This window comes from Morchella sextelata (genome assembly GCF_020137385.1).
Source record: "Morchella sextelata strain SCLS chromosome Unknown scls_2, whole genome shotgun sequence".
NCBI lineage: Eukaryota > Fungi > Ascomycota > Pezizomycetes > Pezizales > Morchellaceae > Morchella > Morchella sextelata.
The window spans coordinates 800,256-828,020 of NW_025408617.1; the positions used below are offsets into that span (position 1 = coordinate 800,256).

The following is a 27,765-nucleotide window of genomic DNA, read 5'->3' on the forward strand; positions in this document are numbered from 1 at the left end:
AGGGGGAAGTTATGCCTTGTTAGGGCTTCCGGGGGAGGGTGAAAGGGCGGCGTTGATTTTGAAACGAATAGAGGTTACATTTGCTCTGTGGTGGGCGTGAGGGGAATACATGTAGTCATATTAGATCACTCGGGGAGAGACTGCCGTTGCGTATACTGAGCTATGAATGTAGGCTACCGAAACAAGTGATTTCGATCATTCCCCCAATGATCTCCCTTGTCAGTAAAAGACATGTTTTAAATCTACAGAGTACCTTAATGAACACCCCGATTACTCTGCTTCTTGTATAACCATCATGTAGAACCATCATGTTTCAATGCACCCCATTTGCTGACGGCTGTTTGTTTCTCCCCCGTTGTCTTGGGGGGTGGGTGGTACACACGCGCTAGCTAGCATAGCACACACATGAGCCGCACACGTCGGCCCGCTGCTTAGGTACCAAACCCCACGTTACTTCGCGATCAACAACCAATCCACCCCCCCTAGGTCGGTGCCATGGACGACGCCGATATAATCTCCGTGAAGCTCTCCGAGCTCTTGCGACACCCCGAGGTAAGCTTCGCTATCACCTCCCTGGCCTAGCTAGCTCAACTAACCCGCTTTCCAGGATCTCGACAAGATAGCTGCCCTGAAGTCCGAGTTCACGAGGAAGAAAACACATGTCGACGCGCAGCTCAAGTCTGGCCTGCAGAACCAGATCGAGGTTACGCAGGTATGGCGTCTGGAGCTTTGTTGGTGCTGGGGGTGCTAATGTGTATGTAGTCTGGCATTCGGGCGATTGTCGATGGGCAGAAGACGCTGCATGCGATTAAGGAGGAGATGATGAAAGTCCGTCTATTAACCCCCCTCCTCCGTAGCGACCGCGGGTCCATTATTTGGTGGGGGGCTTGGCTGATTGGAATAATTGGCAGATAGATAAACTATGCGCCGAAGCAGAGAATATGATCCATGAGTTTCCTCTAATAAACAAGGTATGAGACACCCGCTGGCGATGTTTTGGGAGATGGGGACCTTCAACTGACTGGGGAAGATCTCGAAAATTCACCGGAATTTTGTCGCAGTGGAAGAGATTAAATCAAGTCTACAGGGACTTGATATTAAGCTCAATGAAGTAGGCCGTATGCTGGAAAGCGACTCGGGAGATTGTATGTACAGGCGGGTACGGGCCCTAGTAAGAGTATAGACTAATGGCCTCGTGAATATAGCATTAACGAACGAAATGCCGAATATATTACCCGTGCACTTTGCAATCACCCAATTGCAGGATTTTAAGGCGGATGTCATGCACCAAAGCGAACGTACGGACAACGATGTGAAGGGAACGCTTGAGGGCTACTTTGCACCTCTCGAAGATACCGTCGGGCTGTTTGATGAGAGGGTGGGGATCATTGCGATGAGTCTCATTGAGCTAGTCCGTGCCGGAAATAGGAGTTTGGTTGTTCGGCTAGCAAAGATTGTTGATGCCGAGGAACGGTCAGATGAAAAAGTGGTGGCCCTTCAAGAGGCCCAGACATCACATCAGGAGATTGCTTCAAGGTAAGTTGAACTATATTCCGCTCAAATTTTTACAAATATCTTTCTAAATCTCGGCGTTTCCCACATAAAGGTTCAAATCAATACAAAAAGGGCCCAAGATCGCAAGAGGGTACAAAGAGAAATTCCTGGCGTGCATCAATGCTTCCGTCCAAGCAAAATTCGAGCAAGCAAAGGAAGAGTTTGAGAATGACCCCGAAGGCCTCGAGGAATGCTTAAATTGGTATTTTGATGATCTCCGCACCGTTAGGGGTGAATTCACCAAGCTTGTTCCTCCACGCTGGAAGATTTTCGACACCTACCTTAAGATCTATCATGACCTTATGCATGATTTTCTCAAGGAACAGATTGACAAACCTGACCTCGATGGTCAGAGTCTGCTATCCATCATCCGCTGGAATGGTGAATACAACAAGGGCATGAAGACGCTCGGTATCCGTAGCATTGACTTGAAACCCCATGTCATTGACGGCCGTGAAGCCGACCTCTTGAAGGAATACACACAACTCATCGTCATGAAGATGGAGGAATGGATGAACAACATTATCGAAGACGATACTAGAGACTTTGTGCAAAGAACCCATCAACCAAACGAGGAGGACGGGAAATGGCATATGTCGTCTGTACCGACTATGTTCACTATGATCAACCAACAGCTCAATGTTGCCCTTGACTCCTCAAAGGGAAATGTGGTGTCTGGTGTTGTTGATGAGTGTGTTCGCCTTCTCAAATACCGACAAACCAAATGGCAGCAAGTCATTGAGCAAGAGGTTGGCAAGCACATTAAGGCTTCTAGCAGGGAAGACCTTGATGACCTCCCCGACGGTATCCTAGAATATATGATGTCCGTCGCGAACGACCAGATCAGATGTGCCGCCTACACACAGGAAATCTCAGACCGTGTTGCACCACTACTCAGCAAGAAATACGAAGACGAGATTCGCCGCTCGTTGGAGGACGCAATGAATGGTTTCGTAGATCTAGCCACGTACTGTCTAGCCCAAATCATAGAGATCATCTTCAACGACTTGAGACCACCAGTCAAGAACCTCTTCACCGCTGTTTGGTACGGAGGAAACGATATGGACACCATGGTGACCACCATGCGCTCCTATATTGTAGATCTTTACCCTGGTCTTGACGACGACCTCTTCCCGGCGTTTATGCACCAGCTTTCGGAGAAGACTTGTGTTACCTATCTCTCATCTGTCACAAGCAACAAGGGTGTCAAGTTCCGATCTGTAGAGGCAGCCAACCAGATTCGGGCAGATGTAGGAGTTGGTTACGGGTTCCTTACGGAGTTTATAGACCGTGATGAGGTCAAAGGAGTGTGGACAGTATTAGAGCATTTCCTGGCTCTCATCTGCGCCGATAAGATGACCCTCGGAGAGAAGTACGATGCGTTCAAGGAGGCGTACTGGGATCTACCCATGAACTGGGTAGAATGCGTAATCAAGAACAGGGACGACAAGACGAAGGAGTTTATGGAGATTATCAAGGCAAGACAGCATTACAGTCCTAGGGGAGCAGACCCTACGATTATGTCTAGGTGTGTATCCAGAACATGATCAGACAAAATACTATGATGGTAGGACCTATCCGAAGACATTTAGGGATTAGCTTTGCTAACAGACTTGCTTGCCTGTGTAGGGTTGTTACTTAAACTTGATACGAGATTTTGGAGGGAATTTTATATGTTCATTTTACGTTTTAGTGGGTTTTTTTTTTTTTATTCTTCATTGCAAAAAAATACTTGCGTTTCATTTTTGCAGCGTTTTATAGCGTGCCCCCACCCCCCCTTTTTTATATATATCTGTTGTGTGTTTTCTACCTAGGTTCTATAATAATTTCAAAAGGAATATTATGTGCTTCTAGAAATCTCGGATCCGAAGTAACGTACCCAGGTTAAGCTTAACTACGCCGCAGCCGTTAGTGTAGATCTATCCGTTTTAGGATAAATACATCGTAGAAAGCTACTCTAGAGGTTGTTGTGGGCTGTGTTGAATTCACAGTCTATCAAGTTAAGATATTTCCTACCGCAGATAATGTTTTTGTTTGTTTCCCTCCTTTGTGTTATTAGACCTCAGGCCGTACAATTTAATGCTGAAAAATGGAATCAAAACCTTTGATTCATTTCCTTCGTAGAGTTTTTTTCTTCTGCGTTTGCCCCTGCGTTTGCCTCTGATACATCCTTTGTCTCTACGATTTCCGCGGCCCTCTTCATGATGCCGAAAAGAAAGAAAGAAAAGAACATAGAAAAGAGTCCGGCCACGGAAAAGAATACTCCGGCATTCGCATTTTTGTCGTTTTTTTTTTTTTTTTTTGTAGTTCGTCAAGACGGGTCATGATCATAAAAACCTGTTTTGTTTCTTCACCTCGGCCAACCTGCAAAGATTTCACCACGAATACATCAGCCCTTCTCTCCCAAACCATAGCAAAAAAAAATAAGCAAACTATAACATATCATGGCAGGTTTCTGAGCCCGTATATAGAGACAAAAGATCTCACCTTGTGCCGCCAAATGTAGAGGTGACGAGTGCCTTCCATCCTGCGCATTGATATCCGCGCCATTCTCCAGCAGCAGCCTCACCGCCGCCTCATGTCCCCTCGATGCAGCCACGTGTAGGGCCGTCATCCCGCAGTAATCCTTCGAATTAACGTCGGCCCCATTCTCCAACAGCATCTTGACAATGGTCCCATCGTGCAGTGTGGACGCTGTATGTAGGGCTGCAGCACCATCAGTCTTGTTATGTCTATTGATGTCGACACCACGCTTTATGAGCAGCTCAGTCGCGGTGTTGTTCCCTTTCTTGACGGCCCAGTCGAGGACGGGACGGCCATTGTTATCTACTGCGGCCATGTCGGCGCCATGGTCGAGAAGGTAGTTGATAACCTTATCGTTGCTATGTGGGGGCCCCGCACACGCCTGATGTAGTGCGGTTGTAGAGTGTTTTATGTCGCGGTCTGAGACACTGGCGCCGCTGTTAAGGAGCGCCTTAACGAGAGATGTGCGGCCCTTCAATGCCGCCCAGTGAAGGGCGAGCCCATGACGGAGGACAAGCTTTGGGCCTTGTGCGAGGACAAAGTCGATAGTCTCGTCGCTAGGTTTACTAGGCGAGGTGTGCATCAGGTGGGGACGACGGCTGCTGTCATCAAGGACTGTAATGCCTTCTCCAGTCTCGAGGAGTAGGCTGATTAGTTGGCGGTTTCCGCCCACGGCGGCGGCGCAGTAGAGGGCGGCAGGAGCGTTCTGGGCAGTGGTAGAGAGCTTACGGAAGGATGGGGTAAGAAGGGTAGAGAGGCGGCGGGAACTCTGGAGAAGAGCGTTAAGGTCAGGAAGTTCAAGGTACTCTGCTATTCCGTAAAGGAGTTCGTTGGCTAAGCTTTGAAGAGAGGCCATAACTGCTATCCTATTCTTTATTTCTTTTTCTATAAGTCCTTTATTTATTGAGGTACTGGAAAGATGGGCAGATTCGTAGACGGTTGGTTTTGATAAGACAAGTGAATGGTGGGAGGTTGCGGGGTGATTGAAAGCTGTCTCGACTCGCAGGGAGGTGGGCGGTGCTTGATAGATATGTATCGCTAAGGCCAATATCACCAGTTGTCACTCGCGTCTTGAACACAGCCTGCCTTGCGCTCCGCCTACCCGCCACGTATTAGTGTAGATCGCGCACCGACTTCCCGTCTCTACAAACACAAAGAAGTGTTCGGGTAGGAAGGGAAAGCATATTTTATTTCGTTGCTTCTCTTTGTTCCTTGAAGTTTGGTTGTGGTTGTGCATGTGCAGCCATGGAGATGCTGCTCTACATATATATACATATACGTGATACATGTACTGGCTATGGGCATACCCGCGGATAAGGGAGAATACTCCCGGGACGCGGCCGATAAGAAAACGTATGTAGCTCGTCGATGCAGCTCAAGTACATACAGGTAGGATACTGCAAGAGCGGGGAAGGGCAAATTGATATTGCTGTTTTGGTTCACTTGAAGTCGGTTCAGTCGGGACGTTTCATGACTGAACCGACTTCGCGACTAGGCCAGAACATTGCGAAACAATTTTCTTCCTGATGTTCACGTGTGTCATTAATACGAGATTCAGGCTCCACCATAGTCGACCCGATTGAATGAGATGTTAATTACATATAGTGGGTAGTTCAGTGTATATATCAGTAAATATGTGACAGATCTTTCAGGAAGTAGGCTCATTAGATACTAGAATGGGGCATCATTAACGTCGAATCGACTACGCACCCTCTTCATCTGGAATATTGAACCTGCCTGCGCTTCACCTCAGCCGTCAAACGTGCAAAAAAGAAGTCGAAACCAAGTTCCGTGAGGGAAAAAAGAAACCAAAAACGCAGTCCCGACTGGATCGGCTTGGTTTATTACAGCCATTCATTGGGTAATAACCTAGGGATTTACCGACATACAAAACAGAAGGAGTGCCTTACTTGCTGCATTCGATCTATCGGATTAATGTAGTTCCATTTAATACACAGCGGGGGAGGCTTGGAAATGCATAGACTGTTTATCTACAGCGCGCCCTGATGACCAACCTGCTGTATTAATAATGGGATGTAATATCATATTAGCGGAGATAAGCCCTGAACCCTATGAATTTCGTGTATCGATTAATATTCAGGCAGAAGGATTCTTACTCGGCGCACAACTTCACCCGATGCTATCACAGGGAACGGACGATCCCAAGTTCATCATATATGTAGATACCAGTGGGGACGGAATGAAAGGGAAGGAGAAGATTTGGAAATATGTAATCCAGACGTAGATATGTACATGTAGTTTGATGGAGGCTAGCCTTCCTTGCCGTGGCTAAGAATCGTTTCAATCCAGGACACCTGTCGGAAACGAATACATGCATGTTCAAAACCAGAGCACAAGAGTGTGGGCCTGACTGTTACTTTATGTATTGTATCCACTGACAACGTGTTATCGGCCTTGTGTTCCCACTATTTGGGGGAGTGAGGTCACATGCCCTTGAAGTAATATATATCTTTTTAAAATCTCCGCTCAGAGAATCGAATAATTGTCGTAATTTTCATCACAGTCCGTCTTCCTGGATTTATATACCTGGCTTTCGTTCTACTAGCGCTTCACATTTCATCTACTGCTACATGTACAAGTACTTCCCTAATGGTGACCGGGCTAAAGAGAGTACTAAATAAAAGAACATGAGCAAGCAGAGTAACGTAGGTCCAACGTGAATGGCACTTTTGGCCCTTAGAGAAAGCTCCAGAAGCCAAATTTTTGCTAACCCTCTCACCACTTCCCTCCTGTTTGGGGTTTATCAACGCATAGTTTACGATTTACAAGCTCTGGATCGAGATTAGACCTCAAGGCAGAAAGAAAAAAAAGCTTCTGTCCTAGCTTCTGTCCTACCAACAGAACGCTCCCGTGATAGATGGCCTCAAAAAGCATCACTACTACATTGGGAGCCACCATTGCTAGCCTCCGATCAACTCTCTGGATAATTTGAGCCAGTGGTATTTCGGCCTTGAAGTTGGGAATGGCCAAGGTATCCATTATGTGGATCATGTCACGCATGTTTTACACCTACTTCTACCTTAAGACTATGTGTACCTAAGAGTTGGCCGGGTTGATCACGTTGGGTGTTGTGCACTAACATGGGTATTGCAATTGGTAAAGATGTATGGGCCAGTGATCATATATGAGGGATCCCATTCGATTCTCTGTCCGGTGGAAACATACTTGGAAATTCCCAGTGCCGAGGACAAGGAGAGAAAAAGAGAGAAGGAAAAAGACGCCCGAGCTCCATTCTATAGGACATTTTTTGCGCTTTAAGTAAATTCTAGCCACACCACGCCAAGCCCACACCACAAATGCCTATTAAGTTTATGGTTTACTTCATGGCCCCCAGCGGCGTGTGTGGGGACGTGACCGCGCGGGTGGAATATCAGCCTTCCCTTCTTACCGATTATTGGGTATGGTTGAACAGTGTTTGACTCATTGCACAGATGGGCAATTAACTTAGGCTACTAAGTGCACGATCCGGATGAAGCATCCCCCCATTCTTGTTGCAGTTTCACCAGCCAAGCTCACCTCATCTATCCTGTGGGTGGATGCTAGGCTCGTCCCAGCCCTCCCATCTACTCGGAGGGGATGTGAACGTGGCTACGTGTAGGTAGGCGCATATGATACGCAGATAGCTAGGTGTAAAGACGGAGGCGACAAAACACTACCCGTAGATCAACTGCATCGGCCATTTAGCGCGGATAGTGAGTCGAGAATCCACCATCCCCACTGGCAATACCGGCTAGATCTCTTGCTGGAAGGAAACAAAAGAGGCGGAGTATGGGAAGTATTTACTACGTATTTCGCATAGATCACACCGGCTATTTCTACCCGCGAAGTTCTAGGGGACGGCTTATATAGTGAACGATTTGAATCATGGACTATCACTCGTACACCCTGTTGCCAATTTTGGGGCCTATGAACATGCCATAATTAGGTTTTAAAATCTTTATAACCGTAGTAGCTAGGTACCGTCTTTGGGAAAAAGCTACTGGCCTCAGGACTTTCAGGAACGGAGTTTGATGGATGCCCAGCTAGATCTATGTAGCCGACTGATTTTAACAACCTTAGCCACCACAGTGGTCGAATACATCATTTTCTCCCTTCATGGCATTCATTCAGGTTTCGGCATACATAAAACTACACCATTCTTCGAGCCAAAACTAAGATAAAAGAAAAACCTCCATACCTGCGCGCGGAAACCCCCTGTTCTGCAACGAAATGAAGAGAAAAAGAAAGAATAAAACCCAGTAGTTAAATTAATAAAAAGCTGTTTTGAAGAAAAAGGAATACAGGACATCGTTTACTTCTCCTCTGTCTCGGTCTCGACCTTGGCCTTTTTATTCTCGCCCTCGCTCTTCTCACTCTGGTCTTCTGGTGCGGCTTCTTCAGCGAGGTCGTCAAGCTTTCTCTTGCCGCCCTTGCTCTCGCCAACCACAACATCTACCTTCTCCTGCTCCTTCTTTTCGGGTGCAGGCGCAGGCGTAGGAGCAGGCTCCTCAACCTTCACCTTCTTTCTGACCAGCCCGGTCAGATCATTGGCCTTACTCATGGCCTCCTCGATCCTCTTCTTGGCGCCGACCTGATCCTCGCCGATCAGCTGTCCCAATAGGCCCTCCAGTTTCTCTTGGCCGGGTACCGTTTCTGGCGTTCTTAGATCCACGAGTCTTGTCTCAAGCTCCTCAACCATTTCCCGGGCGTCCTTGAGACTCTTCGTGACCACCTCCTTCCCTTTCCTTTTACCACTCTCGTCCACGCCAAGCTCTGCCTCTTCCTTCGCAATGCGCGCGCGGCAGGATGCGATGGCCTTCTCCATCTGCTTGGCGGCGGCATCGCGACCCTTGGCGCGGTCGCTGGGCGAAACATCTTCTGCGGCGGCGGTAAACTCGAGCGCGAGGGAGAGCTTGAAGTGCGCTTCTGAGATAAGCGTGGATTCTTGCGGGTAGAGGGTGAGCTTGAGGTCCAGGGCGGAGGCAAGATCCTTGGCGGCTTGCGCAAAGGACTCGGATTCGAGCGAGACTTCGCCGAGGATATCGTAGGTGTCGGCGAGCATGACTTTGAGCGAGTGGGTCTCGTCTTCTGTCAACTCGGCGGCGGGCTCGGAGTCAGCAGCAGCATCGGCGGATCCGGGCTCTGTGGTTCCGTTCTCAGCCTTGGTCTCTGTCTCGGCCTTGGTCTCTGTCTCAGCCTTGGTCTCTGTCTCAGCCTTGGCCTCGGGGGATAACTGCTTCTCGAACAGCACGCGCGCATAGTCCAGTATCTCCCACGCGAGCGTAAAGTCGTCGTCATCGTCTGCTTTCTCCTTCTCATCCTTCTCGTCGCCGTCCTCCTCGTCCTCGTCCTCTTCGTCCGTGTCGTCCCAATTCTCGTCACCCATGAACTGGAATAAGCCGGCCTTCTGGCCCGTTTCCAATGGCTTTACCTCTACCTTTACCTTTTCCTTCTTTGTAGAGTCCTTCTTCACCTCCTTGGTGCTGGCGCTGTTGTCCTCCTTGACACCGCCGAGAACATCGCTCTTCTTAACTGCGACTTCAAAAAGCGAGCGCCCATAGAGGTAGAGCAGATGCGCGTTTTTAGGGTTGTTCTCGCCATGGATAGTGGACTGGAGTTCGCAGGCGCTGGCGTAGAGCTCGGTGGATACCGCGTAATCTTTTTGCGAGTAGGCTTTGAGGGCGGCGGCCTTGAGGGTTGCGAGCTTGGACTCGGGGGTGGGAGCAGCTGCAGACGACGACATTTTGTGTTGTATGTATTATAGCTATGAGGAAGGGGGTGAGCGGGTGAATGAGATGATGGTGCGAGCTGAGAGCGAGTGAAGATGATTTTGTTTGTTTTGATGGCTGGCTGCAGGAAATGGTTGTTAAGCTGGTTTATTGCGCGGGTGTAGGGTTACACATGTGGTTGCGTTGCAGGGATTATTCTGATCTGCAGGAGAGCCGCATGGGTGGGTTTACGCGTTTGGAAATGATCGAGATAGCAATATATTGTATTAGTGCCTGATAACTACATGTATGAATAAACAAGATTCTAGACTCCGGCTTCGGCAACCTCTAGCTCTTCTTGACTATCATCTGCATCAACATCATCTCCGTCAGCCTCACCTTCAGGAATATCCGCTTTCTTTTTCCCACCCTGTTCCTGTTTGACATATAAATCTGGGCCCTTCATCAGCTATCACTCGAGTCATAAACCAATATAGATTATCAAAAGGCCCACATACCGGCCAAAAACTGCGGCGTACTAGCCTCCTCTATGCTCTTATCGCTCCTCTTCCTCAAGAATCTTGGAAATCTCAGACTGAGCCCTCTCTCCTCATTTACTAACCCCATGGCCGCAGAGTACGTCGGGCTCAATGTGATATCCGCAAACGCTATCTCCCACACCTCTTTCGGCTCGAACCATACCGCAGGGCGTAGGGAAGTTTCGTAGTACGCTTTTTTGTTCTTTGAGGTGTTTATATTGTTTTCTTCGGATTCATCATCGTTGTAGAATTCTTTCATTTCTGCGTAGTATTTGTCGGTGAAGCCGGACATGCACTTACATACTGCCTCGAAAGTGCCGGTATCGGGATTGCGGACGGCAAGGAGTATTGGTGACCACCTGTGAATGAACCTGAGTTAGAAAGAAAACAAAGCCTCAATTGCACGAGTTCTACCATTTAGACTTTCTTCCAGAACCGTGCCAGGCAGCTATGGGTACAAGGTCCAGTGTGTCGGCAGCAGAATCGTAGTCCTTCTTTACCTTCAACCAAGACTATATTTTATTTTCGTTAGTAAATAGCCATCAATAATACTCTCGGTTAATTAGCTGTCTAACCTCTAGCCTTTTGTCCGGCTCATAAGTTGCCAGCAAGGCTTTCCTCCGGCCACCCTTTTCTTTTTCGTTTTTCCCCCCATCTTCTTTTTCATTTTCTTTGCTTTTACCTTTGCCTTTGCCTTTGCCTTTCGAAACTGGCGCACGTTCTTCCTTCATGGATTCTTCCTCTTCTTCGGGTGACAATGTTTGTGATGCATTGCTATTATCTAAAACTTTCACCATGATCCCCTCGCATCTAGCCTCTAGTGAAGACCTGAAGAATTCCCGTACCAAATCCACGTCGGCAGATGTTGCGTCTAGGCTCTTGACCCAGATAAACCTTCTAGGTATCTCAACAAACATGCTTTTCATCAATTCCCGCCGTTCCCTAAACGGCTTTGAGAGCAATTCCTACAGCACTGTTAGACTCTTTCGGACTAGGCAAGTACACGGATTACGTAGGTATGGGTTATACGTACATCCCCATTCAGATACATCAAATCAAACGCAAATAAACACACATGAACGCTGATGCTCCCAAACTCCACATTCTTTTTCTCCCTCCCCGCCAACGTCTGGAAGGGCTGAATGTTCCCCGTTTGCGAATCAATCGCCACGACCTCACCTTCCATGATGAAGGACTGAACCTCATCGCCTCTGATCTTTGGTACAAGCTCTACAAGATCCGGGTACTTCGAGGTCATCAGTTCAAGATGCCTACTAAATATCGATACCTTCCCATCAGAATCACAGTGGATCTGTGCCCGCTGCCCATCGTACTTAAACTCGCAGCTAAACGCCCTACCCTGGAGTTTCACCAGCATCTCCGCCAGGTCCCTTGTAATACTACCCAACATTGGCTTCAATGGCACATGGATAGCCATCCCGCACTCAGCTTGCAGTACACCGATACCTCCTCTCACCATAGCAGGAACTATGTCATTATAATTTGGTCTCCTAGCAAAGCACCGCTTCAAAACCTCCTCGGCCTTGCTGAAAGCCTCCTGCCGCCCTTCCTTATCCTCCGGGATCTCCGGGCATTTCCACCCTGCATCATCGGGCGCAGAGAGCAAAAACGCACGCGAAAGAGCTATTAGCATCGTGGTCTTGACAGCACCGATACGTAAGTGCTGGATCAGGGTACGTGTGAGATAACGTATCTCCTCTCCCTTAGCATCGACCAGGAGACGTTCTACATGGCGCTGTTTGCTTTCTTGCGAGCCTTTTCCAGAGGTCAACGCAATTTTTGTGATTGTTGCGTAGACATTCTTGATCGCTGGACAGTTTGCGACTACGGGTCAATTGTCGTATAACCAGGTCCGCTACGATGGGTAAAGCACTTACTTAGCGGCGTGGGTTTTTTCATTATCAGTACTCTTTGCTTCACCTTTGCCTCAAATGCAACATCCCCAGGATCACCATGTTTGTTATACAACTTCTTCAACGCGGCGGGTGTAATACCGCTTGTTTTAGTGAGCGCCTTACTAATGATTGACCCTCCAAGACCTAATTCATTAGTCTCGTACGATGGCCCAATATCATTTGTCGTCAACCAGACCTCCCGAGAGTTAGCCGAGTGATATTCCATGATTATGTAAACTAGGGCACCCCCTTCAAAGTCAACGACCGGGTAAACCTACAGCGTCGAGCAAGCTATCAGGATCCAGTCTTATCAGTGTCCTAATGAGATTCACCAACGTATCCACAATCCTAATCCTCGACCTTGTTGAGTTGACCAATACAAAGGCTCTGGTTAAAAGCCCATAGGGCGCCTTCCCATTGGGCCACTTTGCAACAAGGCTCCCATAGATATCCGGATCAAATTGAAGCGGATCCGTGTCGAACGGCATCTCCTCAATCAGAATATCGCTCTCTGAGGCTGCATCAAGCAGCACGGCTGCTGTTTTCTTCGGGGTGGGTGGGACACTGAGGACGGCTTGCTTGCCGGTTCCCACCAGTGGTGGTAGCGATGGCGGTATTTCCCTTGCTTTCTGACCGTAACCAACTTCCCCACCAGTTGCGGATAACTGCTGCTGCTGCTGCTGCTCCATGCCACTTATTTCTGTAGCCTTAGAGGAGCTCAACTTCCGTTTTTTTACCCCGGTTACTGTTGTATTACTTGGACCACCAGCGTTACTGCCACGGGTTTCGTCTTCTTTAGCCCATTGCTCGGCCAACTTTCGGGCGTATTCTTCGTCTGTTAGGCCTTCTGAAGCTCCATCGAAGACTGCCTTTGGTTGTGCGGCGGCCTGTCGTTGTTTGCCAAAGAAGAAGTCAAGGTTTCTGGACTGTTGCGAGGTCACTGGAGAGCTCTTTTTCCTGCGTTTACTTGGACTGGCCATGTTTATTGGATTAGATGGTGTTCGATGGAACCGGGAGTTCTGTGTTTATCTACGAAAGCTTTGTTGTATGTGGCGACGTCATGACCTGTCCTGCAGGTGCCAAGCAACATCATCTTGAGTTATCAATAATAATTATCCCAGACCATCACCAAGATATTTTAGAGTGAACTTGCAACAGTATAAGCAATTAATTTCTTTTGATAATCACCAACTAGTAGAGGCCCAGCAAATTTCAAGTTTTCAATTTTATTTTATTTGATTATGCAGGCAGAATAACGATGAGATAAGACTCTCTGGTATACACGAGAGGCCTAGGAGGCTTGAAGTTTCCACCCTCTGAGTGCTTATATCGTTTTCTGTCTGAGTCAGAGGAGCGAAAAGTCACGCCGCCAAAAATAAAACTCAAGCGAATGCCACAGTTAGCCTATGTAAACCCCTCGTCATCTTACTCTTTTCAAGCCCTTCCCCCCACCAGCTCAACAGATGAGTTGACTCTTTATTTTCCCCGTGAACTGGCTAGCCAAACCGACGAGTCGTCCATAACTTGAAATACGAAACCGTGGGCGATCGTAAGGATATTTGAATTTCGGACTATTGCTCGACTATTTCGGTTTGCGACGGGGAAAGACAATTGATGGCTTTTCGTTCGACCGACCGAGACAAACTAATCGACCGTACGCTCGTTCGTTCGAACTGCAACCAGATAAATGTAACACCCAAAAGCCTTTTTTTTTGATCCAAACAAAAAACCAGAAAGAAAGATGACATAACAAAACAGTGTGACCAATGAACAAATAGGACATGATAATTTCAAGTAGCAATGACCCAGGAGGGAGGAAAAAACTTGTGAGGGAGAAAAATTACTACCAAGAAAACAAGAAAGTTGTTCTCAAACTTTTGCAAATTTATATCGCCCTTCCTGCCGCCGCCGCAGTAACAGAAAAGAAATTTTGTTGGGACTCAAGTCTTTGAAATTTAGGAAAAAAGTGGAAGAAGAAATATGGGAAGGTGAGAGGGAGTGAGACATTATCCAGTCTTACGAGTAGATACGACGTCGGTCCTCTAATCCGCGATATCCGCATCCGCAGTGTCTAAGTCATCATGGAGAGTATTGTGAAGGGGAGAGTCTGTTTTGTCAGCCACGTGTGACGTGGGCTCGGTTTCCATATCATCCACGATAGGAGACATACCCTTGCGATGGTCACGCTCCTCTCCATTTGCAGGGGCAGGACTCCTATCTCGCTCGTCTTCGTTCCTGCGTGGTTCATCATCCTTTCTGACCATTGGACTTCTGGAGCGGTCACGGTCGCCGCCACGTCTGTCACGGCGTGGGGAAGAATCGCGGCCACGGGATACTGAGCGACGACGTGGGGAACCACCACGGCGACCACCACTACGAGGAGCATCACGACCGCCATCGAAGCGCCAGCTAGCGGATGGAGGGGTGCGGGCCCACTGGTTTGATAAAATCAGAAAAAAAAATTCTTGCTTGAGTAAATCGGATTCTTGCTTGAGTAAATCGGGGAGTGTTCTTACTTCAATCTTCAACAGGTCGTCGCGACCGATGCGACGCCCATGCATTTCGATGTAGGCATCGTCTGCATCACGTCGGCTCTCATATTCAACAAAAGCAAACCTAGCGGGCATTGAAAACTGTCAGCCACGTCGACCAATCGAAAGCCCGGTTTGAATAAATACGGCAAATTGGAAGGCGAACATATGGGACAGCGAGGGGAAGGCAGATACTTACAAGCGAGAAGAAGCAGTCCTCGGAGCCGGAATATCACAGCGAACAAGTCGACCATACCTGTTGTTTCGGAACGTTGACACCGTTAGACGAGCGAATTCTAAATTTTTTGAAGCCAACGACGTGGACGATGACGACGGAGTGACGGTAGTAGTAGGAGACGACAACGAAGCAGGAGGGGTATTATGCGTGGTATTCTGCCGCTCGCGAGGGAAAAACCGACGACGACAACGAGTTCGATTCGACGAGGAACGAAGGGCACGAGGGATTACATCGCGTATAGGGTTGACAGGAGGGACGATCGTAAGGGATCAAAGTAGTATCATCAATAGTAATGGTAGGAGAGGAAGGTCTAAGGGACGATCATGGACGAGGGTAAGAGGATGATGTTAGGCGGATTTTTCAGTACCTCTCGAATTCGTAGGCAAGATCACGAGCACGGGTGCCAGACGAGAAGCCCGTCACATATAGCGTGGTGCCGCCGCTGCGAGACATGGTTTTTGTTTTTGTTTGGGGGGTTGAAAACAGGTGCAAATTGATGAGATGAAAATGGTGTGGGGATGAAGCGGAGGGAGGATGAGAAGGAAGTAAATTTGATGAGCTGGAGGAAGGTAGAAGGAGAGGAGAAAAGGGAAGGAAGGAAGCGAGCATGGAAGCTGAAAGGCTTTTAGGAAAGGTGGTGGCTGGTTCAAATCGACAACACAGACAATAGCTTTGTATCAACGTGCCAAGACTTCGCCGTCCACGCATGTTACATACAACAAGCCAATACACGGTTTTAACCCACAAAATCTATTATACAACTCATCAAACATAAAAAGTAACCCCCTTGCGTGCCAGAGTGGCAGAAATTTATTCTCTTTGAATCGTATGCATATCGAAGCTGCTTGCAGATTGAACCCCAAAGAAAAGCGCCCAACAAATCATAGAGAATAAAGTAAGTCGTTAAAGTTTAGGGGAAGTAAAGAGCTTATGATGTGCCGTATCTTAAATTTCGTCATCAAAATCCTGCATGATGGTTTCTTCTGGTTCATCATCCGCCCAACCACCACCGTAATCAAAGTCCATCGCGTCTGGATCGCCCATAGATAGTAATGAGGAACCGCCACCTGCCATTTTAGCAAGCCGGTTGGTCCATTGGATATATTCCTTACTCAATCCAAGTTTTCTATCCATCGCTTTTACTTGTTTTGTTAAGCTTATTGTACGGCTGATTTGACTATCCAGGGCCCGAAGATTGCGTAGTTCGGACAAAGGATTATTGTGGAAATGGACAGTAGTTTGTGACAACTTGTAGTCAGGCTCTGATTGCGAGAGAGAGGCACGTATCTCATCGCGTTCAATCTGGGAGAAGAGAGAGATGGTTAGCTTTATTATTTATGAGGAATCGTAAATAAAGAGACTCACCATCCCTAAAACAACACCCTCCGTTTCTTCTTTACCCCCTGCGTCTCCTCCTCTCCCTACAACTTCAAGGTTCTTCTTGGAAATTTCCTCAATACTCAAAGTAACATATGTGTCTCGTAATGCGACGATCTGCATTCGTCTAAAGACATCCATGCATTGTACTGCTAACCCGGTATTTCCATCTTGTCTGAAGACATCAGATAGTAAAGCAGCTTCTGTGCGAAACATCTCCGTACTTCCAGACTTGAAAGCTTGAGCGAAGGCATCATAAGGTTTTGTCAACGCTTTGTAGGCCCGTACTGCCGCTGCAGAGGTAACTTTGGGCATAGGCAGTGGCTAAAGAATATTAGCTTTGTCGATAACAAGCACATCACAATGGATCGGGGGAGGGAATGAGAAACCTTTCCGTCGAGTAAGAGTCCTACGAGGATATATTTCTTGTAAGCTTCAACTTGTATTAACGAACACGCATTACCGGGGCAAGCTACAACCTAAACAGTGTGTTAGTTCCATGATTCGCGAACTACTTTGAAGAGGTTCAACGAACATAAGTTAATAAATCAGCGGCTCTCCTCCACTCTTTGAGACCCATATAAATCATCCCACCGTACAAGAAGTAGCATAGCAAATCCTGGTATGTGACTTCTTTTCTACTGTTGGACATATTTTCGGTTTCTCCAGGTTTGTTCTTGACATATGGAAATTCTACCAGGTCGATATCGAGAACAGCAGCGGCATCACGGTAACATTTGGTCATTAGGCAGAGGCGAAGGAAGGAAGTGTGCATGAACGAGAACCGACTAGGATTATAGCGAATAATAGCCTTTTTGATGGGACGTACAGCGATGAGCGGCTAACAATTACGTCAATAAATACTTATATCAAATAAACAAAAATGGGACTTGTTTTAAAGCAAAAGAGCTTGCCTTTTGGCTATCCACAGCATGAGCGTAAAAGGCCTCAAACAACCTCCTAAACATATCGGGAGCATTGCGAATTTGTCTGGAATCAAAGTTTTCTAGAAATAAAACGGCATTCTTCCATGTAGCCTCAAGAGCGTTACGTCCCCCGAGATCTAGCCGGGCAATTCTACAGCAACAATTAGTCCATCAATATTCCTGAATGGTCCCAAAGACCCTTAAGCACATACAAAACATATAGATAGACCAAACTATTGGCGGTAGGGTTCAGAATGGTCAAAAGATCTGTTCCATTGGAATTTGAAGCAAGTGTAGCAGCAGGGGTCTTGTTTAAGGTATTGATAAGAGTAGCTGCCTGCTTATTGAGCTCCTGGTCTGAGAGATTCTGAGATGAGGGGAATGTGAGGAAGACATCAACAAGCTTCTCCATGTTTGAAGATAACTCGGTAACGATTTAGAAAAGAAGTCAAAGTGTTGGCAGTTGATGATGTGCGATGCGGAGGTTCAGTGGTTTGACAAAGGTCCAACGTGGGGCAGCTTGCTTAAGGTTAGTAGATGTTCTCAAGACGTTCTCAGCCTCCGCCAAGAAGCTGCTATAGTTGGTCGACCCCGCGGTCGCAGTGTGACTCAGCTGCCCCTCATGCAGCCCTAACCCATGCACTAGCAGCTGCGGGGCTCCTCCAGCGTCGATCCTACTAAATGAATTATACAAATAAAATCTGCTAGAAGATCCTGCGTCCTCCCTTCAAATTCAACAGACCATCCTCACTTTACAATTGAGCTCCCCCCAAAAATGGCATCCACCAACTCCACTGCAGAGGGCATTGCCCGTACGGCCTCCTCAGCCTCGTACATCCTCAAGGCAGTTGCTGGTTCGGAGCGTAATGCTGCACTGACGGCGGTTTATGAGCACCTCCAGGCCGCAAAGGATGAAATAATCGAAGCCAACAGAAAGGATATGGCGGCGGCGGAGGAGCAAGCAGTCGCCGGGAAACTGAGTAGGAGTATGATTAAAAGATTGGACTTGAGCAAGCCAGGGAAATGGGAGGACATGTTGCAGGGAATTCTGGATGTACGGGATTTGGAGGATCCAGGTGAAGACCAGTCAACCCGGTTTAATAGACTATGTAACTTGGACCCTAACAAACATCCCATTATTAGTTGGAAAGGTTACTTTAGCTACTAAATTGGACAATGGACTCGACCTTTATAGGGTTACGTCCCCAATTGGTGTGTTACTTGTCATCTTCGAAGCCAGACCGGAAGTCATCGCAAACATCACCGCTTTGGCATTAAAGAGTGGTAATGCGGCTATATTAAAGGGCGGGAAAGAAAGCACGCAGTCTTTCGCTGCCATTGCTCGAGTAGTTTCCTCTGCACTTGGAACCACCTCAATTCCTCCAGGTGCAATCCAATTAGTCGAAACCCGAGAGGATGTAAGTGCTCTTCTTGACCAGGATCAGTACATCGATCTCGTGATCCCCAGAGGTAGCAACGAACTAGTACGGTTCATCCAGAATAACACCAAAATCCCGGTAATGGGACATGCGGACGGCCTCTGTGCTGTTTATATCCACGAAGATGCCGACGAAGAAAAGGCTGTCAAAGTTGTATTGGACTCAAAAACAGATTATCCCGCAGCTTGCAACGCCGTAGAAACACTGCTTGTCCATGAATCGATCTCTAACACTGTACTCCCGAAGATTGCCTCGGCTCTTCTCCAGGCCGGCGTTTCTCTCCGCTGTGACCTGGCCTCAAGAAAAGCTCTAGAATCCTCCGGTCTTCCGACTGCAATGAAGGCTATTATCCAGGATGCCACACCACAAGATTACCATACGGAATTTCTTGATTTGACCATCGCGGTGAAGGTTGTTTCATCTTTGGAGGAAGCCATCGTTCACATTAATACTCACAGCTCAGGACACACTGATGGTATCCTGACCGAGTCAGAGGAGGTTGCGGAAAGGTTCATGAATGTTGTTGATTCCGCTGGAGTATTCTGGAATGCCAGTACAAGATTTGCGGATGGGTTTCGTTATGGGTTTGGGACAGAAGTCGGGATTTCAACAAACAAGATCCATGCTAGAGGACCTGTAGGCCTGGAGGGATTAATGATTTACAAGTACAAACTCCGGGGAAATGGCCAAGGCGCCGGAGATTATGGGAGCGGGAAGAAGCAGTATTTGCATCAGAAAATTGAATGATGTGGGTAGCTATTAAAGATGGAGTTTTCTTATTCGGGGCTTCTTTTGGGAGCATTCTGTTGGGCGGCGCCGCTGGTTTTATAGAAAAATCCGATTTCCTTCTGTATCTAAATCTAGGTACTCTAAAAGTTGATTGTTCTTTTTTATTATCTTCCTTTTTTTTAGTTCCTCAATCAGAGCTGAATACTCCAAGGAAAACCTACTCATATTCCTATTTTAGTATTCACCTAGCTCTCTACCAACACTGACGGAACTGCTATATACTCCGATTGGATGTAATTCTAAACTATAAAGCTAGGAAACATATGCCGTTCGGCGACGGCCTTGGCCTTTTGCTGGGACGCATGTACCACAAAGTCCCGGTTATATAGGTTGGGCGGCGTTGGATGAATAATTCCGAAACTGGTATCTGTACCGTTTGTAGTTATATAAGACTTATAGACTATTGATTCGGGATCAATCATTTATTGCTTAGCACATATGCATACTTTGTCGCGATTGGTGCTTGTAACCAGGATCAATCGATCGACATTGCCAATGACCATTATTACATGTTTTATCCAAAGCAGCGCCAAGCTTAATATTGATATAGAACTACATGTATCATGTAAGCTTTGGCCCAATCATTTATATTCATGTCCACACATTTGTTTGATAAACAAATAAAAGTACTGATAATAAAAACCTTTATACAGGATTGTACATAGGTACAATATGTACTACTAAGTTTCTCCACGAGCCCAGGTGCCAGAAGATGTTGCGAATCATGTGTATGACGGCCTGCTTATAAACGAAATTCGGGAAGGAAGTACGAACTATATGTATTGATATGCATAAGCCGTTACTGCTGAGAAATAGGATTCTTGTGATGTAGTATACCAATGACTAGAGACACATAATTATTGACATAAATATGACCAACCAGCCCTGAACGAAGAATATCGACCTTGACCTTACTAACCTCACTGGCCCCATTTAAACCCTTCTTCCCCCCTCCCTCTCCAGTTCTCTTCACCGTGATGATGGTTTCTGCAATGTGCGATAGAATTTTCTGAGCTGCTGCGTGCATGCGATGGCCGTGGCGGAATATTCGGGCTTCTAGGGTACATCTGATTGATGTCTCCCCGCTGCAAAATGCGTGATCCATAATCCCGCTGTTCCCGTGTGATACGTAATCTCTGCGCCTCCCTTTCCTGTGTAAGGCGTAATTTCTGCGCCTCCCGTTCTAAGAAAATGCGCAATCTGTGCTCCTCCCGTTCAGCAAAAGCGCGCTCTCTTTTCGCCTCCTCTTCCATCGCAGTCTGAAGTCTGTACATCGCCCGTTCTCTCAGTACCAGATCAAGACCGTCTGCTGTTATTTCCCCGATACAGTGGCCCAAAGAATCTCGATAAACAGTTTTCTCTACTTCAAGGAATATCAGGGAGGTTCCTTTGAATATTCCATAGACATTGGATAGAAGTTCCACATTATCACGTCCTTCATACCCTGGTGTCGTGCCTAGTGGCAAGAACGAACGGGCATCTTTTTCTTTCAGGCCTTTCCAGACAAGGTTGTTGCGGGTGGTTAATGATCTATAGAGGATGTAGAAGCTTACGCATTAGCTGAAGCCTGGCGAGAAACGTAGGTATGTCAAATGTTGGAAAAAGAAGAAACTTACATAACAAGAAAGCTACCATCGTTTTTCACCTCTAGAACAAGCCAAGGACGAGATTTTTGGTTTTTTCTGCGTGAGTATGGATTGGAGGAACCGGTGCGGATCTTTTGTTCTAATGACAAGACCGTGGTGATCTTTCCGGTAAAGTAGATTCGGCCGGGTGTTGGTGGACCTGTAAGATCGGGGTGTTCGGGTTGATCAACAAGATCCTTATAGCTTCTTACCAAATAAATTGGAGTGTCTATATCTAGTCATTGGATCGATTGTCAGGTTAAATTCAGCACGATCATAAATTACTCTCGACTCTAGAAATACTTACTTTCAGTATACATTATAGTAGACGATTGGATATGTAATGATTTCTCGGTGAAAAAAAGATGTAAATGACAATCGAGGATGACTGCGTTGTAAGTTTGACGAATGCAATGAAAGATGGTAAAATTTATAATTAAGAGGAACTCTATTGAAGATTAAGAAGAAGGATTGAGTATTTAGAAACATTCCTGAACCCCATTCTACGCAGCACTTGCCAGAAGTGAGCTATTGGCCTTCATTCAATGACCATGGCCACAATGGGTGGCTATCTTTCAAGGGCCGGGAGCTGGAAGTACTGATTTCACATTGTTTATAACCAAGCCCTATATATAGCTATAGAATGGATTCGGAGAAAATTCTACCTACAAGTAACTATACGTCATGTTGGGTTTATAATTCATATAATCATTTTGCCGGTAGTGAAATACATACCAGGTTTCAATGACGATTGAACATCAATTATCAATTGTATTGTTATCTTAGCATGGGACTAAATACTCTGAAATTCCTACCTTTATATATATGAGATTGATATATTGGTCAACCCATCATGTTATGCATTGACTTATAATACCCGTAACAGATTGGTATTTATCTATTGAAGTAAATACGTACGTCTATTTGAGTCAACACGTACGTCTATTCAAGTAAACACGTACACTATAACGCTAACTTTATGCAGGTACGAAGTATAATAGAAGATATAATGTACAGCTATAAATGCCTTAGAAGATCCACAGTGCTAGCTATAGCTATTTGAACTGACAATTGTATAACCAATCCCTACGATAGCTTAATTATATTCGCCCCCACGACGTCCATCCCTTGACATAACTTCGCTGTGAACCACTTCCACTTTTGTCGTTCGGACTTAAGACGTTGGATTGATTCGAATGTGAGCGCCCCAATATAATCATCCAACACAATTTCAGTAATCTCTTTCTCAATCTCCGGGAACAATAACGAGCGGCCAACGAAGATCCCTTTGGTAAATATCAACTGAAAGCTTTAGAGCTTTTCTTCTGGACTGCCCAGCTGTTGGTGAGATTGGAAGAAAACTGTAGTGATCATTATCTGAAATTATACTTTATTCTCTAGGTGCGTCGAACATCTAAAGAATTCAAATCTTTAGCAAAATCGAAATTTAAGAGGATTGCCTGTTATACATTACTCTGCATGCGTTACAACAACCCTCCCGTTATTCAGCTCCCACGAAACATGGACGGATTTGTGGCACTTGTTTTGTGTTCCTGGTCTTAGGGCTCTAAGACAAATCCGCTGTTCCATAGAGAGACGGACGGAAATTTTGTTGGAGAAAAAAACTGGCCTTCTCTGATGATACCTCTAGGAGGTTGAATCGAGCGATTCAAAGCAACAGATGTATATGGATGGGCCGTGTCTCGGGGAAACTGTATTAAATAGGGTAAAGATACGTATATGTAGTAAGTTAAGTGATTGTTAATATTCGGTGGATAGGTCGAAACACACGCATGAAAACAGTATCGAGATCGACTAGAGGAATTGAATTGCGAGTATCGTCGCTGATTACAGTAAAAGCAACGGAATTATATATCTGGCGACTGTTCGCGCAGAAACACTTTGCCGCAGAGGAACTGGTGGTCACGCGACAATTCGGGCGCTGTGATAGCGACGTCCTACCTGTGATCTACGCTAAACTCTTCCTTCACCCGCTTGTTATCAAATTGGAGATGAAGACGGAGTACGGAGTGTTCACACAAGCTTAAGCATGCGCACTATAGCTAGGTGCGACCTGCCCAAGATTTGGGTCCCAATTGTTCTAGTGGACAGCAAACACAAAAAAGAGAATGCTCTACGGAAGCAAGCTTGGTCGCGATTGAGATACCGACGGAAAGAAGGAAGCTCAACGAAAATGGCTTGTTAGATTTAGAGAACGAAGCCGAGCACCCTCTTTGTACTTTGTTAACTCTACCACAATTAGTATGTAGTCTCGAGTGATATCTCATGACTCCGCCTGCAACCTGCTTTAAGCCTATTTACGCGGAATCCTCCATATCCCAATGAATTCTTGCACGTGCTAGATGTACTGTATCTGCATCTACTTTACGTAAGTGACCATGACCGTATCTAGCTGAGCAGCTACATGAACTTAAACTACAGCCTCGCAACAGTTACATGGGCCATCATGTAACACTACAGAGTTCAACACTATTAAACCATAATCAATTGATCAACAGTGGCTGGTGATCATGGTTTCCTTTCTTTCTGGGGTTACGGATGGAAGCTAATACGTGTATATAGTGAGCACCAGGGTGCGGCATGCATGAGCAAAAGCATCTTTTGATTCGTAGCCTCGAGCATACCTAAGAACGCAGATTTTACTATATGTACTGTACTACCTTAAGTTATAGCTCATAGATGATGGCATCACGAACGTTTCCTGGGTGACAGTACCCATCCTAGCTAATTATATGTAATCTACATTCAATTATATTTTTTAAACCCTACAGGTCAAACATAATCGATCCCTAAGAAGCTTCGTTAAGTATTAGGTGATCAACGCATTATCTCTCAAGCGGAACCGGAAATCACTCAGAGACATGTTCTAATTCAGTAGGTACTCCAGGGGGCCACCCCACGAAATCTTTACTCTAAATCTGACGTATAAATCCTCCTCCCTGATAGCCTACCCACGTGATATCACTAAAATGATAAAACTGCGGTCCTTACTCCTGATGATATCAATTATACGTGCCCGAATCGCGAACACTGTTAGTGAATAGTTGTACATGTGAATGAGTATGTATAAGTCCACACGAAAGCCTCTAGAAATTCCTTGCTTCATCCCCCGGACGTACAAAAGGTAAATTGAAGAGGATAATAGACCTCAAGTCAGCTAATGCATAAGAAATGATGATTGGTATGAGATATAATGTGAACACTCTGAGTTACCAACTCAAATTAAGAGCCCCAGAAACAACCTGCTCGCGGTTTACTAAGAAAAACCCAAATGGAAAGAGAAAAAGTGCATGCTACAAACTCCATCTAACTACAAACCGCGAAGTTTCTACGCTTCCGCCGCATCCTCTTCCGACTCGGACCAATCGAGCTCACTACCTTCCTCAACAGCCGTGGCCCTTCTCTGCACCTCTGCAAGACCACTGAGCTCTTCGACATATCCTTTCTCATTTAGAGCTCTCTTAACAAAATCCCACTCATTTTCCCTGTAAGCTTTGATGATGGGCTCCGAGCATGCTGAGCAGCAGTCGTATGCGCGACCCTTAATCATCATATTCGAGAAGTTTGCCAGAAAACCACGGATTGTGTGCGGGATAAGACCTAGAGGATGACTACCACGGTCTTCTTTTGATGTTTCTGGTGCTGAGGCAGCGGCTCTGAAAAGGTTATCAGATGAGTATTAAGCAGATCATGTAGTGATATCTATACATACCCGAGGTCATGCTGAAGAATTGAGACAAGTGTTTCTACCAAGAGAGCACTCGCAATTGGCGCAAGCCCAGGTCTGGTGACAGTACATTGTTGGTCCAAGGTCCTATCTGTCAGACTCTGTAAAATATCGGTCAGTTTTGTTCATTAATATATATTGGAGGAATGGGGGTTTAGCTACATCTCCTGGAGCTACAACATCATTGCAATAATAACAACCTAATTCCTCTCCAGTCTCCTGTCCTTCAATCTTTTCAATTTTGACCCCATGTCTCATAATAACATAGCTGTCAAATCCAAGAGCGGCGTTCATCACGATCTTTCCCATACTTTTCCCCATAACTGTGGGCAGCCACCTACTCTCTCTAGTATCCATCAATAGAAAGATCGCATCATGTTCTTCGAAAAGTTGTTTGAGCTTTTCATAATCCTTTTTAACGCTCTCTTCTTGAGCATCGGAAAATGGGTGAGCTGCCATTGGTACGGTCATATCGAACCCTTCTGCATCCACTCCTGGGTATATAGCTTTGAGAGCTTCTGCGGCCTGGGTGGCCTTTTTGGTCTTTCCCCCAATACAATCCTCAAAGGTGAACAGGGGTTGCCGAACTGGGTTTGAGAAGGAGACAGTGCCCGAATCGACGAAAGTGATTTTATGAACTCCCCAACCAAGCAAAACTCGTGCAACATACGAACCTAGCGTACCAGCACCTAGTAGAAGACATTTTGTCTTTTTAATATTGTCAAGATTTAAATCTGGTGCGATTCGCCACTTCATGAGTTTAAGGTTGAGATCAACACTAATATCCGCTTGCCTATGGGACGCGATTAGCATGTCTCACATTTAATTGCGCAAGATTACTCGCCAAACTGAAACTGAAAATCTTACTTTTTTGAATCCATGGACGCTGATAGGTAGGCAACTTTTTGTCGAATTTTATTATCGTCACCTTTCTCCCAACCTACAACTGGTGGCATCTCATCTATTGAAATGCGCCCTTAGCTAACCATTATTTCTCTCCATATAAAATCATAACTTACCTAAGCTCATGTTTGCAAGGTCTCCTTCAACTTCGGGCTTTTCAAGTTCTAGGTCCATGATAAAACTCTTCGGCTCATATCTTTCTCTGTGGACATCCCTATAACAGAGGACTTTAACTTTTTTCCATCCCCACCTTTTGCGAACAAGCATCAATAAGTTTCGTAAAGGCCATCCGGGATACTCGTCATAGACGCACGGATCCACGAATGCAACAAAACGGTCCTCTTCATCCACATCTTCTCCAAAAAATCCTCTCTCAAAATCCCCCAGCGCACCAATCTTCCATGCCCCCTCATCCCGCTTTACTAGAAAGAAGCCCCGCTGTCTAGAATCCGCGCTGTATCTCCAGACATTGACTGCGTCTACTAGCGTGGAGGTCTGTTGGGCGTCAAACCTATCGATAGGCCCTTTAACGGACCATTGTGGGGTAGAGACGAATGCGGGGAATGCAAAAAGATGGTGAAATTTATATTTCTTCAAATCCGCATATGAGAGTATCAAGAACGATGCCAATAAAGAGGGCGCTGAATAGATAGATCCGTCATCTATGGCGTCCCAAATCTTCATCGGTATAAGCATATCACTTATATACATGTGAATGGGGTGGATTACCGTGCGTGCGACTTTCTGCAAGAGCTCTGGTCTATTGACTTTCTTAAACTCCTCGATGGTATTGAAGTTCTTAATCATGCCTTCAGCTCTACACGAGTCTTTACCAACCCTGTCACAGGACTATCGTAAGTACAGCATCTTTTACCGAGAAAAAGAGAAATTTAAAACTCTTACTCGTCGGCTACCAGAGCATTTCCGTGAATTTGCATCTCGGCTTTGCAAGGCACATATTGACCCAGCACTCTCCGTGGAGAGTCGTCAAGTTTATCATATTCGATCTTGTGGCTGGCAAGAGAGTAATAGAAAGGAGTCTCGATGGACGATATGAAAGTTGAGTATTTCATCCTTGCGCTTCGTCCGGGGGTCTACTTTTGATGTTGCTGATAACGAAGAGCTGTGTAATGCTGGAAACAGATGGTTCAGGTAGGGCAAAGTCCTCTGCAGGCACAAGCGAGTTATTTCACAGACCAGAAAGATTACCGGTAAAGTACGGTATGTGTGTACAAAGAAAGAACTAGATGCAGAGAGCCGGTGAAGAAATGAAGCGGGTTGGCTAGATGTAATAAACAGAGCGGTTGGGTCATGTACCTATTCTATCCTACGTACATATATGGAGTGAGGGGAAGGTATGGGATGAGAAGTGAGGGGAGAATGGGATGGAATAGATAGAATATGGTAGAGGCCGAGAAGGCTGTCTGGGAATGATATGATACACTGTGTGACGGAGTGCGGGGAGTCATGCGTGAAAGCATCATAGGGCCAGGATCACCGTGGTGCCTGTTAGGCACAGAGTGCCGCTCTTATCGCGATATCGCTTGTCTAGTCTACGAATCGCCACCTGAGGAAAGAGATGCCCGGTCAAATCGGTGTCTTTGTCTCGGAGGGCTGATAGTTCCGGTCCAACATGTTAAAAGCAGATGTTATAGTACGCAGGGGAGATTTACTGGGTGCTGGTTTCCGACGCACGTGGCCTAGCTAGGCACGATCCAGTGAAGCGAGTGATCACAGCCTTCAGATATCCACGGGTGCAATATTCTAGATAAACGCATGTGGGTCAGGGTTCCCTTTGACATTTACCTACATGCTTCTTAGACGTGGTAGAGTAAAGTACTCGGCAACGAAGAAGCTGGGTTGACGCTTCCAGGGTCAGCTGGCGATCCAAAGAAGCATAAAATCATACAGCAGCTTCATAACCTACAATACTGTAGATGCTCTACTCT

The 27,765-nt window shown here is 46.2% G+C and overlaps 10 protein-coding genes across 10 annotated transcripts; 3 read left to right on the forward strand and 7 right to left on the reverse strand.

Annotated features, from left to right (window-relative positions):
* Positions 1–495: 495 nt before the first annotated feature.
* Positions 496–3,101, forward strand: H6S33_005473 (uncharacterized protein; the record flags this gene model as incomplete). The annotated part of the gene is made up of 7 exons (XM_044836822.1): positions 496–552; positions 608–712; positions 763–828; positions 912–971; positions 1,031–1,145; positions 1,206–1,536; positions 1,607–3,101. The coding sequence occupies 7 exons, from the start codon at positions 496–498 to the stop codon at positions 3,099–3,101; spliced, it is 2,229 nt and encodes a 742-aa protein (XP_044698782.1).
* Positions 3,102–3,904: 803 nt separating this feature from the next.
* H6S33_005474 (uncharacterized protein) lies at positions 3,905–4,933 on the reverse strand (the record flags this gene model as incomplete). The annotated part of the gene is made up of 2 exons (XM_044836823.1): positions 3,905–3,918; positions 4,042–4,933. 2 exons carry the CDS (start codon positions 4,931–4,933, stop codon positions 3,905–3,907), a joined length of 906 nt encoding a protein of 301 aa, XP_044698783.1.
* A 3,456-nt stretch (positions 4,934–8,389) lies between these two features.
* H6S33_005475 (uncharacterized protein) lies at positions 8,390–9,820 on the reverse strand (the record flags this gene model as incomplete). Its single annotated transcript, XM_044836824.1, has 1 exon — positions 8,390–9,820. One exon carries the CDS (start codon positions 9,818–9,820, stop codon positions 8,390–8,392), a length of 1,431 nt encoding a protein of 476 aa, XP_044698784.1.
* A 290-nt stretch (positions 9,821–10,110) lies between these two features.
* H6S33_005476 (uncharacterized protein) lies at positions 10,111–13,220 on the reverse strand (the record flags this gene model as incomplete). Its single annotated transcript, XM_044836826.1, has 7 exons — positions 10,111–10,238; positions 10,304–10,683; positions 10,739–10,836; positions 10,900–11,289; positions 11,358–12,169; positions 12,223–12,436; positions 12,519–13,220. The coding sequence occupies 7 exons, from the start codon at positions 13,218–13,220 to the stop codon at positions 10,111–10,113; spliced, it is 2,724 nt and encodes a 907-aa protein (XP_044698785.1).
* Positions 13,221–14,282: 1,062 nt separating this feature from the next.
* On the reverse strand, positions 14,283–15,462 carry H6S33_005477 (uncharacterized protein; the record flags this gene model as incomplete). The annotated part of the gene is made up of 5 exons (XM_044836827.1): positions 14,283–14,347; positions 14,411–14,675; positions 14,757–14,856; positions 14,971–15,027; positions 15,377–15,462. 5 exons carry the CDS (start codon positions 15,460–15,462, stop codon positions 14,283–14,285), a joined length of 573 nt encoding a protein of 190 aa, XP_044698786.1.
* A 492-nt stretch (positions 15,463–15,954) lies between these two features.
* On the reverse strand, positions 15,955–17,724 carry H6S33_005478 (uncharacterized protein; the record flags this gene model as incomplete). The annotated part of the gene is made up of 7 exons (XM_044836828.1): positions 15,955–16,076; positions 16,122–16,311; positions 16,375–16,710; positions 16,776–16,865; positions 16,922–17,227; positions 17,301–17,463; positions 17,525–17,724. 7 exons carry the CDS (start codon positions 17,722–17,724, stop codon positions 15,955–15,957), a joined length of 1,407 nt encoding a protein of 468 aa, XP_044698787.1.
* A 363-nt stretch (positions 17,725–18,087) lies between these two features.
* H6S33_005479 (uncharacterized protein) lies at positions 18,088–19,498 on the forward strand (the record flags this gene model as incomplete). The annotated part of the gene is made up of 3 exons (XM_044836829.1): positions 18,088–18,388; positions 18,456–18,730; positions 18,812–19,498. The coding sequence occupies 3 exons, from the start codon at positions 18,088–18,090 to the stop codon at positions 19,496–19,498; spliced, it is 1,263 nt and encodes a 420-aa protein (XP_044698788.1).
* A 764-nt stretch (positions 19,499–20,262) lies between these two features.
* Positions 20,263–21,485, reverse strand: H6S33_005480 (uncharacterized protein; the record flags this gene model as incomplete). Its single annotated transcript, XM_044836830.1, has 5 exons — positions 20,263–20,313; positions 20,460–20,596; positions 20,670–21,070; positions 21,157–21,400; positions 21,473–21,485. The coding sequence occupies 5 exons, from the start codon at positions 21,483–21,485 to the stop codon at positions 20,263–20,265; spliced, it is 846 nt and encodes a 281-aa protein (XP_044698789.1).
* Positions 21,486–22,958: 1,473 nt separating this feature from the next.
* Positions 22,959–23,213, forward strand: H6S33_005481 (uncharacterized protein; the record flags this gene model as incomplete). The annotated part of the gene is made up of 1 exon (XM_044836831.1): positions 22,959–23,213. One exon carries the CDS (start codon positions 22,959–22,961, stop codon positions 23,211–23,213), a length of 255 nt encoding a protein of 84 aa, XP_044698790.1.
* Positions 23,214–24,514: 1,301 nt separating this feature from the next.
* On the reverse strand, positions 24,515–26,889 carry H6S33_005482 (uncharacterized protein; the record flags this gene model as incomplete). Its single annotated transcript, XM_044836832.1, has 7 exons — positions 24,515–24,842; positions 24,899–25,014; positions 25,076–25,706; positions 25,781–25,874; positions 25,933–26,494; positions 26,546–26,654; positions 26,720–26,889. 7 exons carry the CDS (start codon positions 26,887–26,889, stop codon positions 24,515–24,517), a joined length of 2,010 nt encoding a protein of 669 aa, XP_044698791.1.
* Positions 26,890–27,765: the final 876 nt, after the last annotated feature.